Source organism: Podarcis filfolensis, assembly GCF_964270895.1.
Source record: "Podarcis filfolensis genome assembly, chromosome: Z".
Classification (NCBI taxonomy): domain Eukaryota; kingdom Metazoa; phylum Chordata; class Lepidosauria; order Squamata; family Lacertidae; genus Podarcis; species Podarcis filfolensis.
In genome coordinates this window covers 33746112-33760180 of record NC_139617.1, presented here as the reverse complement: position 1 = coordinate 33760180, position 14069 = coordinate 33746112, and the positions used below count along the sequence as shown (strand labels likewise).

General features: G+C 44.2%; 1 protein-coding gene across 6 annotated transcripts; it reads left to right on the top strand.

Annotated features, from left to right (window-relative positions):
• Positions 1-2578: 2578 nt before the first annotated feature.
• On the top strand, positions 2579-13349 carry NTMT1 (N-terminal Xaa-Pro-Lys N-methyltransferase 1). Of its 6 annotated transcripts, none has more exons than XM_083596655.1 (4): positions 2579-2706; positions 9481-9691; positions 10548-10800; positions 12781-13349. In XM_083596655.1, coding segments are annotated over exons 1-4 (723 nt in total). In that variant the 5' UTR covers positions 2579-2704; the 3' UTR covers positions 13038-13349. The 6 variants fall into 6 exon arrangements, with proteins under 6 accessions (XP_083452781.1, XP_083452783.1, XP_083452784.1 ...); XM_083596657.1 differs by having other exon boundaries at positions 2599-2737; XM_083596658.1 differs by lacking the exon at positions 2579-2706 and adding an exon at positions 3920-4201.
• The last annotated feature ends 720 nt before the right edge of the window (positions 13350-14069 follow it).

Below are 14069 nucleotides of genomic sequence, written 5' to 3'. Positions count from 1 at the left end.
CCTTTCCCTCTTTGTTTTTATCTTAATTCTTTATCTTAATATAACTTTACATTTTCACCTGTTAACAATCCATTTTTACACACTCCTTTATAATATTGCTGCTAAAACCCCTTAACTTCATTCCGACATCATTTTAACATTCATTAATTTTACAATGTTTCTGTAAATAGTCTTTAAATTTCTTCCAATCTTCTTCCACCGACTCTTCTCCCTGGTCTCGGATTCTGCCAGTCATTTCCGCCAATTCCATATAGTCCATCACCTTCATCGGCCATTCTTCCAGGGTGGGTAGATCTTGTGTCTTCCAGTACTTTGCGATGAGTATTCTTGCTGCTGTTGTTGCATACATAAAGAAAGTTCTATCCTTCTTTGGCACCAATTGGCCGACCATGCCCAGGAGAAAGGCCTCTGGTTTCTTCAGAAAGGTATATTTAAATACCTTTTTCATTTCATTATAGATCATCTCCCAGAAAGCCTTAATCCTTGGGCACGTCCACCAAAGGTGAACGAATGTACCTTCATTTTCTTTACATTTCCAACATTTATTATCGGGCAAATAATAGATTTTTGCAAGCTTGACTGGTGTCATGTATATCATTTTCATAATATTCTCTCTTAAGGCATTACATGCCGTAAATTTCATACCTGTGGTCCACAACTGTTCCCAGTCAGCAAACATAATGTTATGACCAACATCTTGTGCCCATTTTATCATAGCAGATTTCACCGTTTCATCCTGAGTATTTCATTTCAACAGCAAGTTATACATTCTTGAAAGTATCTTAGTTTTGGGATCTAACAGTTCTGTTTCCAATTTTGATTTTTCCACCTGGAAGCCAATTTTCTTGTCCAGATTGTAAGCCTCCCTTATTTGATAATAATGAAGCCAATCTCACACTTTATCTTTTAGTTTCTCAAAACTCTGCAATTTCAATTTGTCTCCTTCTTGTTCCAAAATCTCCCAATATTTCGGCCATTTGGCCTCCATATTGAGCTTTTTCTGAGCCTTCGCTTCCATCGGTGATAACCACCCTGGGGTTTTATTTTCAAGTAAGTCTTTATATCTTATCCAGACATTGAACAACGCTTTCCTGACAATATGGTTTTTGAATGCTTTATGTGCTTTAACCTTATCATACCACCAGTATGCATGCCACCCAAAAACGTTGTTGAAACCTTCTAAATCCAAAATGTCTGTGTTCTCAAGAAGCAGCCATTATTTCAGCCAGCAAAATGCTGCTGATTCATAGTAAAGTTTAAGGTCTGGCAGGGCAAATCCACCTCTTTCCTTTGCATCGGTTAATATTTTAACTTTTATTCTGGGCTTCTTGCCCTGCCAGACAAATCTAGAAATATCTCTCTGCCACTTCTTGAAACAGTCCATTTTGTCCAAAACTTGCAACTTTTAAATGTTGTAAGCTGCCTTGCAACTTTTTAATGTTGTATGGAAAGGTGGCATACGAACAAAATGAGGTATGCATGTAAAAAGACAAAAAAAAATTAGGAAAAACAATCAAATGTTCAAAAAGATTTTAAAAAAAAACAGCAATAAACTAAAAACACACCAGTTTTCTAGATATCTGGGCAGGCTTGTCTCAGGAACAATGTTTTTGCAGGTGCTGAAAACAGTACAGTGGTACCTCAGGTTACATACGCTTCAGGTTACATACGCTTCAGGTTACACACTCCGTTAACCCAGAAATAGTGCTTCAGGTTAAGAACTTTGCTTCAGGATGAGAACAGAAATCTGGCTCCGGCGGCGTGGCAGCAGCAGGAGGCCCCATTAGCTAAAGTGGTGCTTCAGGTTAAGAACAGTTTCAGGTTAAGAACTGAAATATACTCAGAGTCGCAAAGTGATTTCATGCTCTTTATTCAGCTCATAGTGGTGAGGAGGAATGAATGAAATGTCCCCTCAAAGTATCTGCTTTATATACATTATTTACACAATGGGCTGCACATGATTGGCTAATTCTGGAATTCTACTGTAAGCCAATCAGGTTGTGGATTCACTTATATCTGGAGCATGATTGGGTGGTTCCTGCCAACCAATCATACTGCTGCATTGCTCTAGGACCAATCAGACTGCTGCATTCTGAATCCTATTGTTCTAGAACCAATCAGACTGCTGCAGTTTGGATCCTATTCAACTCAGTACATAACAATAACGGACCTCCGGAACGAATTAAGTACTTAACCTGAGGTACCACTTTACAACGAAGGCCATGGGTGTAGCCAGGCTTTATGCTGGAAGGGGGGGGGGCAGAACCGAGTTATCTGCGACACAATTGGTCAGTTAGTTAAGTATTTTTCATTTATGCACTTGATATTTTTGCTGGGAGGGGAGCTGCCCCTCTGCTTATGCCCATGGTACCTGCCTGATATCAATAGGCAGGGAGTTCCAAAGTAGAAGTCCTGAAGCAGGATACACAGGAGGGCAAGTGCCATAATTAAAACTTAATAAACTTAGTACGTAAAAAGCAAATGTTCCAGAAGTCTAACCGCCATTGATGCTAATCTCTTTCCTATTGGTCAATGTCCTCATTGGTCAGTGGGAAAAGCTGGCACTGTCAACAGAATCCTGTTTCCACAGTAATCTATCAGCTGGACTCTAATTTCACACAGCAAGGTGACCCCTTTTGCTTTCTCCACCCATCCATACCTTCATCTGACGAGAACTGTTCAGCCAAGAGGTGGTGCTGTGCCGATGTAAGAGTCTGTATTCATGTGCCGACAGCGGGTATGATTGTGTACACTGCCATATGGGTATAAAAGGTAAAAGGTAAAGGGACCCCTGACCATTAGGTCCAGTCGCGGATGACTTTGGGGTTGCGGCGCTCATCTCACTTTATTGGCCGAGGGAGCCAGCGTACAGCTTCCGGGTCATGTGGCCAGCATGACTAAGCCGCTTCTGGCGAACCAGAGCAGCGCACGGAAACGCCGTTTACCTTCCCGCTGGAGTGGTACCTATTTATCTACTTGCATTTTGACATGCTTTTGAACTGCTAGGTTGGCAGGAGCAGGGACCGAGCAACGGGAGCTCACTCTGTCGTGGGGATTCGAACCACTGACCTTCTGATCGGCAAGTCCTAGGCTCTGTGGTTTAACCCACAGCGCCACCCGCGTCCCTCCATATGGGTATACGAAAGGGTATACTGCCATGTGGGTATGGTTGTGTATGCCAGCTCTTTTATGACTGATGGAGGTGTGAGCCTTAAGAATATACGGTGACTACCAAAGGCCTACCTAGCCCAGCATCCTGTTCTCAGAGGTGCCTAGACCTCATTTAATTCCCACAACGACCTTGTGAGGTAGGCTAGGCTGAGAGATGGCGACTGGCCCCCAAGGCCACCTAGTGAACTTCATGGCCGAGGGGGGCGGTGGGAGGATTTGAATCCTGGTCTCTCCTGGGTTATACTCCCAACAACCACTTACACCACACTGGCTCTCATTTTAAAGTCTGTGAGTTCTTCCCAAAAAATCCTGGGTGGGAACTGTAGTTTCCCCAGCACAGACTTACAATTCCCAGCACCTTTAGCAAACTGCAGTTCCCAGAATTCTTTGGGGGGACTTGTGGCCTTGAAATATGCAGCATGGATCTGTGTAATACGTGAGCTTGGACCAGATGGGAGATCTTGCACAGCTGAATTCTCAACCAATTGATGCTTCTGGGTTGTCTTCGAAGGGAAGTCTCCTTCCCTCTCCAGTCTTGGGTGTTTGGCAGGGATCAGATACTTCCTCTCGCCCCCACTCATCTTTTATATTGTGATTATTATTTAGTGATTCCAAAAATGGCAGTTAAGAAACTCAATGTTCTAGAACAACAACAGTCATATTTGTTCAAAAATTGACGATGCAGGGTGGGGAAATCATGGAGACTTTTATTTTTATTTTTAAATAGCCAGGAATTTGGCAGGACCAGTTCTAATAAGATAAAATGTTTTTATGTTTTAAAGGGAAAATAGGATCAATGGAAGAAGGGTTAGATGAACGAAGCCAAATGAAATGCAGATCTAATCAGTAGAGTTCTTTGTTTTTTATAATATATAGAAAACAATGAATGGGGTAAAAGGAGGTGGAGAGTAACATGATCTAGTAGATTAGATCAAATATGATGCTAAATAGAAGATTCTTAATCCTACCTGTTGGATGTGTTGTGTTTTAAAGAAACATAATCTAAATCCTGAAATACTGTTGATGTCAGGTTTGTAATTTAGGGTTGTATTGATACTCTCATCAATATTACTTTAAAAAACCCAGAATTGTATTTTAATTTTTTAAAATTCTGATTTTAATGTATGTATGTGTACCACGGATGAGTGAGGATTTGAACATGGGTTTCCCAGGTGCTAAGTCGCTAACCATTCCATAACACTATCTATTTGTGTGTGTGCATGAGAGGTCTGGAAAGTGGCAACAACAGAACGAGGCCTTTTGTGCAGTGGCTCCCCATTTGTGGTGTGTTCTCCCCAGGAAGGCTCACCTGGTGCCTTCACTACATATCCTTAGGTGCCAGGTGAAAACTGTCCTCTTCTCCCAGGTACACCCACGAATGATTTCTTACCCACCCTTCACCCTCAGGTCTCAAGAGTGGGTTGCAATTTTATTTATCTCATAAAATGTATATATCTCTCAGTTTTCAGAAGAAACCATTAAAGTGGTTTGCTGAAAATTCAATACAGTATTGAAAATGATTTAAATTTAAAAATTAAAAGTTGGAATAATATGGGTTGGGTTCTGAAATATTATTATTATTAGTAGTAGTAATACTAGTATGCTGGTCCGTATCAAATTTGAAAATATTTTTAAAAAAACATTTATTCAAAAGTTACAATACAACTTCGTCTATTGCCACATCACAAAACTCCAATCCTCAATCCCTCATCACTGTCATGTTGTCTTGCCCAGTACCCTCAATAGGAACCCAAATATATATACTTTTTTTTTAACACTGTTTTAATTCCTTTATAATTTAATGACGTTTTAGCTGCCATTCTTTTCTACGTTTTTAGTTTTCTGCGTTTTAGCCGTCCTTGCTTTGATGTTTGCCAGCCGCCTTGAGTCCCGGCCTGGAAAGAAGGAGGGATATAAAAATACAGGCAGTAGCAATAGCAACAACTACCATAATGAACAAATTTTATATAAAAAAATTGCTCGTATATGTTTCAGCGTGTGGGTAGACACAGCGTAACGGCGCGCGTGCAGCCAGGCGGGGGATCCTAAGTCGCGCGCCCTCCCGCGCGCGCGCAGCTGTGGTGCAGCCCTTTGTGAAGGGAGGGCGGGGCCGCACTGCCGCCCCCCGCCCTCCCCCAGCGATGCCTGCGTCCGGCCGAGCGAATATAAGCGGACCCCGCCCCCGCCTCCGCCCCCAGCATCCCGCCGGCCCACCCTTCTGGTCGGTTTCTTCCTCCTCCCTCCTCCTCGGGAGCACCTCCATGCGCTCTATGTAAGGAAATTGCGTGCCGAAGAGGGAGGAGATTGTGGGGCCCAATGCCCAGCGACGGGGAGGCGAGACCTGTAGCTGCCTGAATAGCAGAGAGAGAGCGCGAGAGAGGCTTCCCAGCCTGGAGGAGAAGGAAGCTTCGCAGAAGAGGCCTGTCTGGACACCTCCCCTCCCAGTGCCCTCCCACTATTAGGTTCCCCTTTCTCTTCTTCCTCCTCCTCCTCCTTGCACGTTGCCGCAGCGCCCGCGCGCAAGGGAAGCCGGCGCTCGGTGGGGTGAGTTTACACAGAGAGCCGGAGTGACTGCTTCGGAGGCGGGGAAAAAAGAGAATTGCAGTCCACGTGGCTCATGGCTTGTCGGGGGAGGGAAGTGGGGGGGAATCTTTCCTAGTAAGGGTTTGTTCTGGAGGGAGCTACGGCTGGTGCAGGAAAGGAACCCACAAAAGCCCGTTGGATAACCCTTCTTCTTTAATCTCCACCGCCTTTGTGCCAGGGTTCAAAAGTTAAGGTGAATGCCCCCCCCCTCCATGCACCAATATAGACAGAGTTTATAAAGTTCATATAGTTTGAGCACCAGGAAATGGGTAGTGATTTATTTATTAATTACATTAACTACATTTATATCCCACCCTTTTCTCCAAGCAGCTGAAGGTGGTTTTCAAATGTTCACGTGGGTTTTTTCTTTTGCTTAAAAGGGTCGCTTTGTGTTGCTGTGGCACAAAAGTAAACAATTCATTATTACTATTAATACGAATAGTAATTCATCTAATAATTATAAGTAATGCCATTAATACTTATATAATTATATGTAATAATTATATTTGTCAAATAAAAGCAAGATTAACTGTTTTCTGTATGCAAGGCAGTGTGTGAAGAGGGCCAAAAATGCAAGTGTGTTGTTTGCAGTTGTAAACTCTCTCTTGGGAAGTTGGTGCTAAACTGGCAAACAAGTGCTTTCAAATTCATGTGTTCTAGGGAACTATACTTAACATGAATTGTGGTTAATGTTAGTGCATATGCAACCACTTTGTTCTGTGGAACTGGCACCGTTATACATGCCACATAACACATGTTCCACATTTGTAACGCACACTTTGGAACTCCCTGCCTCTTGACATAACAGCAGGTGCCTTCATTGTACTAATTTTATTTTTTTTGCACCTACTAAAAACATTTCTGCTAAGTATGTAGAATGAAAAAGTGTGTGTTTAACTTACATTTTTCCCGCAGAAAATCTTCCATTTCCAGAAGTTCATGAGTAGCAACAAATGGGTGTGGAGTTCAAGTACTAGATGAGGCAAGCCCTCCCCCTCAGATTTTACTGGCTTCAATCCTGATGGATTTTGGCGTGCCAGCTGAAAATACATTTATTCAGCAATGCCTTTAGCTCACACCCATAACAGTGAAAGGAATTGCAAAAAGATGTCAATTGCAAATGCAACATCAGACAATATTAGCAGTTTCAAAGTTGACTGTTGTTGTTGCTGCGCTGTTGACTAAATAAGAGCAAGATAGTTATGGTAAATTAGGTGATTGCAAAGTTTTCTGGGTGTCAGCCGGACATTTTCTGATGTGAATTACCCTTTCCAAATTATTCCAGTTTGCATCAAAAATTGCCTGGTTCAATCTTTTTTACAAAACCCACATAGCTGAAGTTCATGTGTAAAATAGAACTTTGGTGTTAGAACTTAAGTAGATTAAGAATTTAAGAATATTTAGCACACACCCGTTTCTTTGGCTTGCAGACCATAAACATCAAATATGCTGTATAGGCCTAGGTAGGTTCCTTGGCACATCCCTCATGCATGCCAGGCGTTAACCAGAATCGACTCTTCATTGTCCATCGCAGAATGGATGGGCTGAAGAGTCCTCTTGCCCTGCTAGCATGTACAAATAATTTTACATACAACAATTTTTACAAATAATTTTATTTGTATGTCTCCTTTCCATTAGTTGAGGCATGTTCAAGGCAGCTTACCACATGGAAAAAACCTCATAATGACAACAAAGGTTGTCGTAAATAAAACATGCAAAAAATACACAACCAAATTAAATGATTTCCACATAAATCATAATACGATCTAAAATAAAGGTACAAAAAATTAATAGCAGTAATAGCAACAACCTTCCCAACCAAAGCCCCTTATCCCAGCCCAAATGTCTGTTCAGCAGCCTCAGCCTTTGTAGCTGGAGTCATTCAGGGCCCCACCCTGCCTGGCCAGGTGGGAAAAGCTCTGCAAGGCAGGAAGCTGGTCTTCCAGGCCTCTGGTCTTAGTCTAGCACAGAATTAACATCCAGGATTTGGTTTAAAAAACCGAGATTTTGGGAGGGTGAGGGACAATTGGTTAGCTCTTGAGTGGACCTAAGGGTAAATGAACATCCCACATACCTACCTGCCAGACTAGTTGACTTTTGGGTTCTCTACAGTTCTGTGATTCTGATTACAGGTACTACAGCTGGGGTGTGTGTGTGTGTTGTCCATCTCTCAACCTGGTGAGTGCCTCAACTTGAGCTAAGCTAAGAACACTTCTGGCAACCGATCATCCTGATTCCATGTTTGGGTTGGTGTAGGGCACGCCCTACGGAGCCATGTATATATTTAGCTCGAGATCTCATCCTTCAGGGCTGTACATATATAACGGGGCGGGTTGAACATCACCTGCTCTCTTTTGGAATCTCTTTAAACGCCCTTTTGCATTCTGGGCCTGTTGGTTGAGGGGTGGGGTCACTGTGCTAGCACCTTATTATTTTTCTTTTGTAAAGATTATTTAATTTTACATGCAACACAGAGAACAGTTATAGCCACAGGTCAAAAATATAAAACTATAAAACTATGAGATGGGCACGTGGAATCTGAGTACAGTTGCACATGGGTCAAAATAATAAACTTCAGGTAGCGACTTTCAGCGTTACCAGATTTATCAAGTGTAGTTCCAGATTTGTACCAGATTTATCAAGTGTAGTTCCAGATTTGCCATGCTTGTGATGAGGGTGATCCTGAAAATGGTGGTTCCACTCTACTGTGTTTAGAGTGCCAAATCATATGAGAAGTATCTGGAGGTTCTAGTTCTTGTCAAAATCTAAAATAACACGTGATTTTCTCTATTCCCGCTGGGCTCCGCAGGCTTGCGGACAGCTGCCTGCAGCCCAAAGTCTGGGGAGCGCGGCGCTGGCACCCCGGGCTTCGGGCAGCTCTCCCCAAGCCTGCGGAGCCTGGCAGGAACTCCTGCCATGCTCAGAAGGCTTGCGGATAGCTGCCTGTTCTCTGCAAGCCTTCTGAGTGTGGTGGCGAGGTTGCTCAGGCATCCCCCGTCCCAGCCCCGCAAGCCCCAGGAGCGGTGGCGCAATCTCGCCACCGCTCCTGGACCTGTTTTGGGGGCTGGGGTCGGGGGAAGCTCGGGCTTCCTCCATCCCAGCCCCACGGCTAAAAACAAAGCCGCACACAGCTTCTCCCGGCTGGAGAGGTTGCGTGTGACTAAAGAGGAAGCCAAGACAGCTGTCTTGGCTTCTTTGCTCTTTGGGACTGCGGGGGGGGGGGGGATAACATTTCCCCCCTTTATTCCCCCCCCCTAAAATCTAGGTGCGCCCTATGGTCCGGTGCGCCCTATGGAGCGAAAAATACAGTATATTCCTGAGAGAGTGACTCCAAGCAGCCAGTGTAAGATTTTGGACTGTTGCAATTACTATTTGAGCTTCCTAGATAATATATAAGACCAATTCTTTTGACGATACATCTACACTGGTATTGTCAAAAAATATTCAGTAGGACAACGATCAATAGTTTCTTCAGTATTATGTATCATTTCTGCCAAAATTAAATCCCAAAGACCAGTTGACGTTCCCACCATAAATGATAATATGTACTAAGTTTATCACAACCCTTCCAACATTTAGGTGACATAGAAGACAACATTTTTTTGACATTTGCAAAGCATTGTGATGCCATCTGTGAAGTAATTTCCCTAAGAAAACTGGAAACGAATTTTAAGGGTCTCTGTTCCCCAATCCCTTTCACACCTTTCTTCCTCTTCTCTGTCAAAGGGAACACCTTTTGGCCTGCTTTGGTTTCTCTTTGAGAAGAAAGGTGCCGATGGCGAGCGACGTTGTGGAGAACGAGAAGGAGTTCTACTCCAAGGCCAAGAAATACTGGAAGGACATCCCCGCAACAGTGGATGGGATGCTGGGGGGCTATGGGCACATCTCCAGCATCGACATCGACAGCTCCAAAAAGTTCCTGCTCCGTTTTTTGCTGGTAAGCAAGGTGTTCTCTCTTCCAAGCTGAGCAGGAACAGCCTGGGGTTACCTGCTTTCCTCCAGATATTTTGGACTACATCTCCCAGCAGCCTGAGCCAGCCCAGCCCTGCCAAATAATGCAGGGGCTGATGGGAAATGTAGTCAAAAAACATCTGGAGGTTGGCCAGGGCTGGTTTAGGGGGAGTGTGGGAAATCCACTCCCCCCCCTTTTAAAGCAGTGAATTATCGAATAGTGGAGTTGGGAGGGTCATCTAGTCCAACCCCCTGCAATGCAGGGATCACAGCAGAAGAGTCATTGACAGATGGCCATCCAAGCTCTGCTTGAAAACCTCCAAGGAAGCCGAGTTGACTGCTGAATCTCTGGCAGGGATGGCTGACCTGTAGCCCTCCAGATATTGTTAGATTCAAACTCCCATCATTGTGGGGCAGGGCCTTTTTGGTGGTGGCTCCCTATCTGCAGAATGCGCTTTCCAGTGAGGTGCACCTGTTCTTGTTATGTTAGGCTAAGAGTTCTTTGCCAAAATATGCATATTGGGCAAAATTGTGATTACGATAAGCTGGGGAGGCCTTGGTGGTGGTGCCACCACTGGGAGCTACCCAGTGCTTTTTTACAACTAGAATACCTGCTGTTCATGAGGAACGTCGCAGGTTTAATCCCTAGGGCTGGTCATTGTTCCCTGCCTAAAACCTGGGGAAATGGAGGCTGTATCTGCAAACATGGATGCCATCTCACCAGATGCAGTATAACAGAGAAGGGTGTGTGTGGGGGGGGGAGAAACAATGAAAGACCCTGTTTCTGAAAGCGTTGAGAGGCATTCAAGGTGCTAGCCCTCACTGACTTCATTTCTGTCCAGGATGAGCCTAACAGGACAGGGACCTCCCGTGCCTTGGACTGTGGGGCTGGCATTGGCCGGATTACCAAGCGGCTCCTGCTGCCACTTTTCGGAACGGTGGACATGGTGGATGTCACAGCGGACTTCCTTAACCAGGCCCGGACCTACCTGGGTGAGGAGGGTCGGCGTGTCAGGAACTACTACTGCTGTGGCCTGCAGGACTTCAGCCCCGAGCCCAGTGCCTACGACGTCATCTGGATCCAGTGGGTGATAGGTAAGAGTCTCCCTCCACTACCTGTGAAAGAAGGGTTGTGTATCCAGCTTATTTTCTCTTTCTCGGAGTAGACCTTAATGAAATCAGTGAACCTCAGTTAATCTTGGTCGTTGACTTGAACGAGTGTACTCCAAATGGGATTGCCATTGGGTACAACTGGCAAAAGGTCCCATCTGCACTGTATATTTAAAATGCTACAGTACCTCTTTAAAAGGCATTCTGCCCCCCCCCCCCCAAGAATCCTGGGAACTGTAGTTCAAGGTGCTGAGAGTTTCTAGAACTTTATTGCCCCCCCTCACAGAGCTACAGTTCCCAGGGTTCCCTAAGGAAGGAGTATTGATTGTCAAATCACTCTGGAAGCTGTAGCTCTGCGAGGGTTTTTTCCGGCCTCCTAGCAACTCTCATCACTCTGAACAAACTACAGTTCCCAAGATTAATTGACAGGGAACCATGACTGTTCTAAGTGGCAGTCCTTTAAATGCATAATGTGACTGGCACCTAGGATAGAGACAGGAAAGGTATTTCATCAGTTAACTCTCTCTGCAGAATTTAAAGGGCAGTGTAAATGCCCCTCCTTCAATGTCCTTTCTGTTTTCCTCACAACAGGCTTGTGAGGTAGGCTTGTCAGAGAGGGCAAACAGCCTAAGGTTACTTCAGAGCTGAGCAGAGAGGTTTGAACCCACGCTGCCTCAATCTGTCCCCTTTGTACTGTTCAGACGCTTAATTATCACAGCATTGAATTCCAGCCACTGCCTTTTAGGTTAAGGTTGTTGTCCAATGAAACTGAATGTTGGAAGATTCAGGACAGAGAAAAGAAAGGACTTATTCACACAGAGCATTTTTAGAACTATGGAACTCCCTCCCACAGTGATATTCACCAACTTAGATGGTCTTATAAGATGATTAGACAGATTAATGGAGCATAAGGCTATCGATGGCTACCAACCAATGATGCCTCTGCTGTACCCCCACAGTCAAAAGCAGTTGCTGGAACCCCAGGAGGACAGAATGCACTTGGGCATGGACCCTGCTTGCAGGCTTCCCATTGAGGTATCTGGTTGGCCACTGAGTGCAGGATAAAATGGGCCCTTCCTAGCCGGGCCCAGCAGGGCTCTTCATATAGAGAGGTCTGTTGTGAGAGCGGAACCCCCATGCACAAGAACAGTCTACCTTTGAATACCAAATAATGGGGAACTGCAACTGGAGAATACAGTTGTGCTCAGGTCCTGCTTGGGTTTTCATTTTGGGGGACATCAATCAGGTTGACCACTGTGAGAACAGGATCCTGGAGTAGAGGCGGGCCACTGGTCTGATCTAGTAGCCAGAGTCTTTTTCTTCTTCCATAAACCATTTATTGATGTTCCAATGCATATACATAATATTTACATAGAATTTCATATTTCTTATAATTTATACATTCACATTTTCTATTATAGTACATTGTAAATCCACATTTAGTTTTTACTTAATTATCTCATACTTTCCCCCCTCGTGACTCAAAGACTTCCCTCCACCTGTGTGTGACTTCCTTATTTTGTTTTAAAATTTGTTACTATGTTTGTACTTTGATAATTTATTTATTAAATATTTATTCTTGTGTTCTATATTAACTTTGTGAGATCAATAGGTTTTTGTTGGAGTACCTATTAGCCATGTATTCCTCTACACACTTGCATTCTTGTTTCAGATTCTGATTTGATTGCATTCTAATTGTTGCCGTCATTTACTCTAATTTAATAAATTCAAAAATTATTTGAATTTATTAATAAATTTAATAAATTCAAATAATTTACATTGCCAATCTATCACTAATGGTGCTTCTTCACATTTCCAATTTTTGGCAATCAATAGTCTAGCGGCAGCTGTAGCGTATAAGAAGATTCTTTTATTGTCTTTTATTGTCTTTGGCCCACCGATATACCTTTTATTTAAGAATTTCTAGTAGCCAGAGTCTTAATGCTCTTATGCTCTTAAAAACAGGGCACCTGACCGACGACCACCTCTCCAGCTTCCTGAAGCGCTGCCGCCTGGGCCTGCAGCCCAACGGCATCATAGTCATCAAGGACAATATGGCCCAGGAGGGGGTCATCATGGACGACGTGGACAGCAGTGTCTGCCGGGACCTGAACGTTGTCTGCAAGATCATCCGCTGTGCTGGCCTCAACCTGCTGGCCCAGGAGAAGCAGGAGAATTTTCCTGACGAAATCTACCACGTTTACACACTAGCAATGAGATGAACCCCTCCATCACTGAGCCCCATAGAGAGGGAGGTTGCCTTCCTGCGGGGCCATTGAGACACCCTTCCCAAGCAAGGCTGGCTGCCTCCCTGGCGACGGAGGGCCCCAACTGAACATCCTAAAAGAGATAGTCCAGAAATTGGGGTCTGGCTGAGACTCTTGTCGTCGAGACTGGCTTAGGAATGCTGGGGGGAAGTAAATGTTCTTTTTTTTCGAAGCTGCTGCTGCTAATGTTGTTGGTTCTTTATTGTTTGATGGGTGGAGGGGGAAAAAACACTTGTCAAAATATACTTTGTATGGTTGTAACAGCAACTTGTTTTGAACTGTTTTATATACTCAGTGGGGGGGGGCAGAAATGGGAGTGTGGAATTCCCTCCCCCAGGAGGTGGCGATCCCCACCAACCTGAATGGCTTCCAACCAGGGTTTCCCAAACTCCAGTTGTTTTTGGACTACAACTCCCATTATCCCTAGCTAGCTAGAACAGTGAATTGTAGTCTAAAACCCCAAAGTTTGGGAAATGCTGCTTTAAATGAAGATTGGACAAATTCATAGATTGTTATTAATGGGTCCTGCTTTCAGGTTTCCCATAATGGGCTTCTGGTTGGCTACTGTGAGAACAGGATGCTGGAGTAGATGGGCCATTGGCCTGATCCAGCAAGCTCTTATGTTCTTACGTTTAGTGCTCTCTTTGCGAGAGTGCGAGACTCTTAATCTCAGCGTCACTGATTCAAGCCCCATGTTGGGCAAAAGATTCCTGCATTGCAGGGGTTTGGGCTAGATGACCCCTTGGGACATCTTCCAACTTACGATTCTGGTTGTTGATTATTATTATTATTGGGTGCTGCTCGGCACTTTTAAATTTGCACAGAACACATATTTGCATAAATGCATATATGCTACTGTATGGAAATTAAGGTGAACACAACAGCTCAAAAGGGGAGTGCAGAGGAGTTTGGACCCAGGTCACCCTTCCCTAACAATAACACCATTTGTGGGTCCAATTTTCACCTAAATGCTAAATTACTCTTCGC

Excerpts from the sequence above, each read along its gene's own strand:
- NTMT1 (XM_083596654.1), top strand. Across the intron at positions 9,692-10,547 it reads TCCTGCTCCGTTTTTTGCTG|GATGAGCCTAACAGGACAGG; the intron begins GTAAGCAAGGTG and ends ATTTCTGTCCAG. Across the intron at positions 10,801-12,780 it reads CTGGATCCAGTGGGTGATAG|GGCACCTGACCGACGACCAC; the intron begins GTAAGAGTCTCC and ends TCTTAAAAACAG.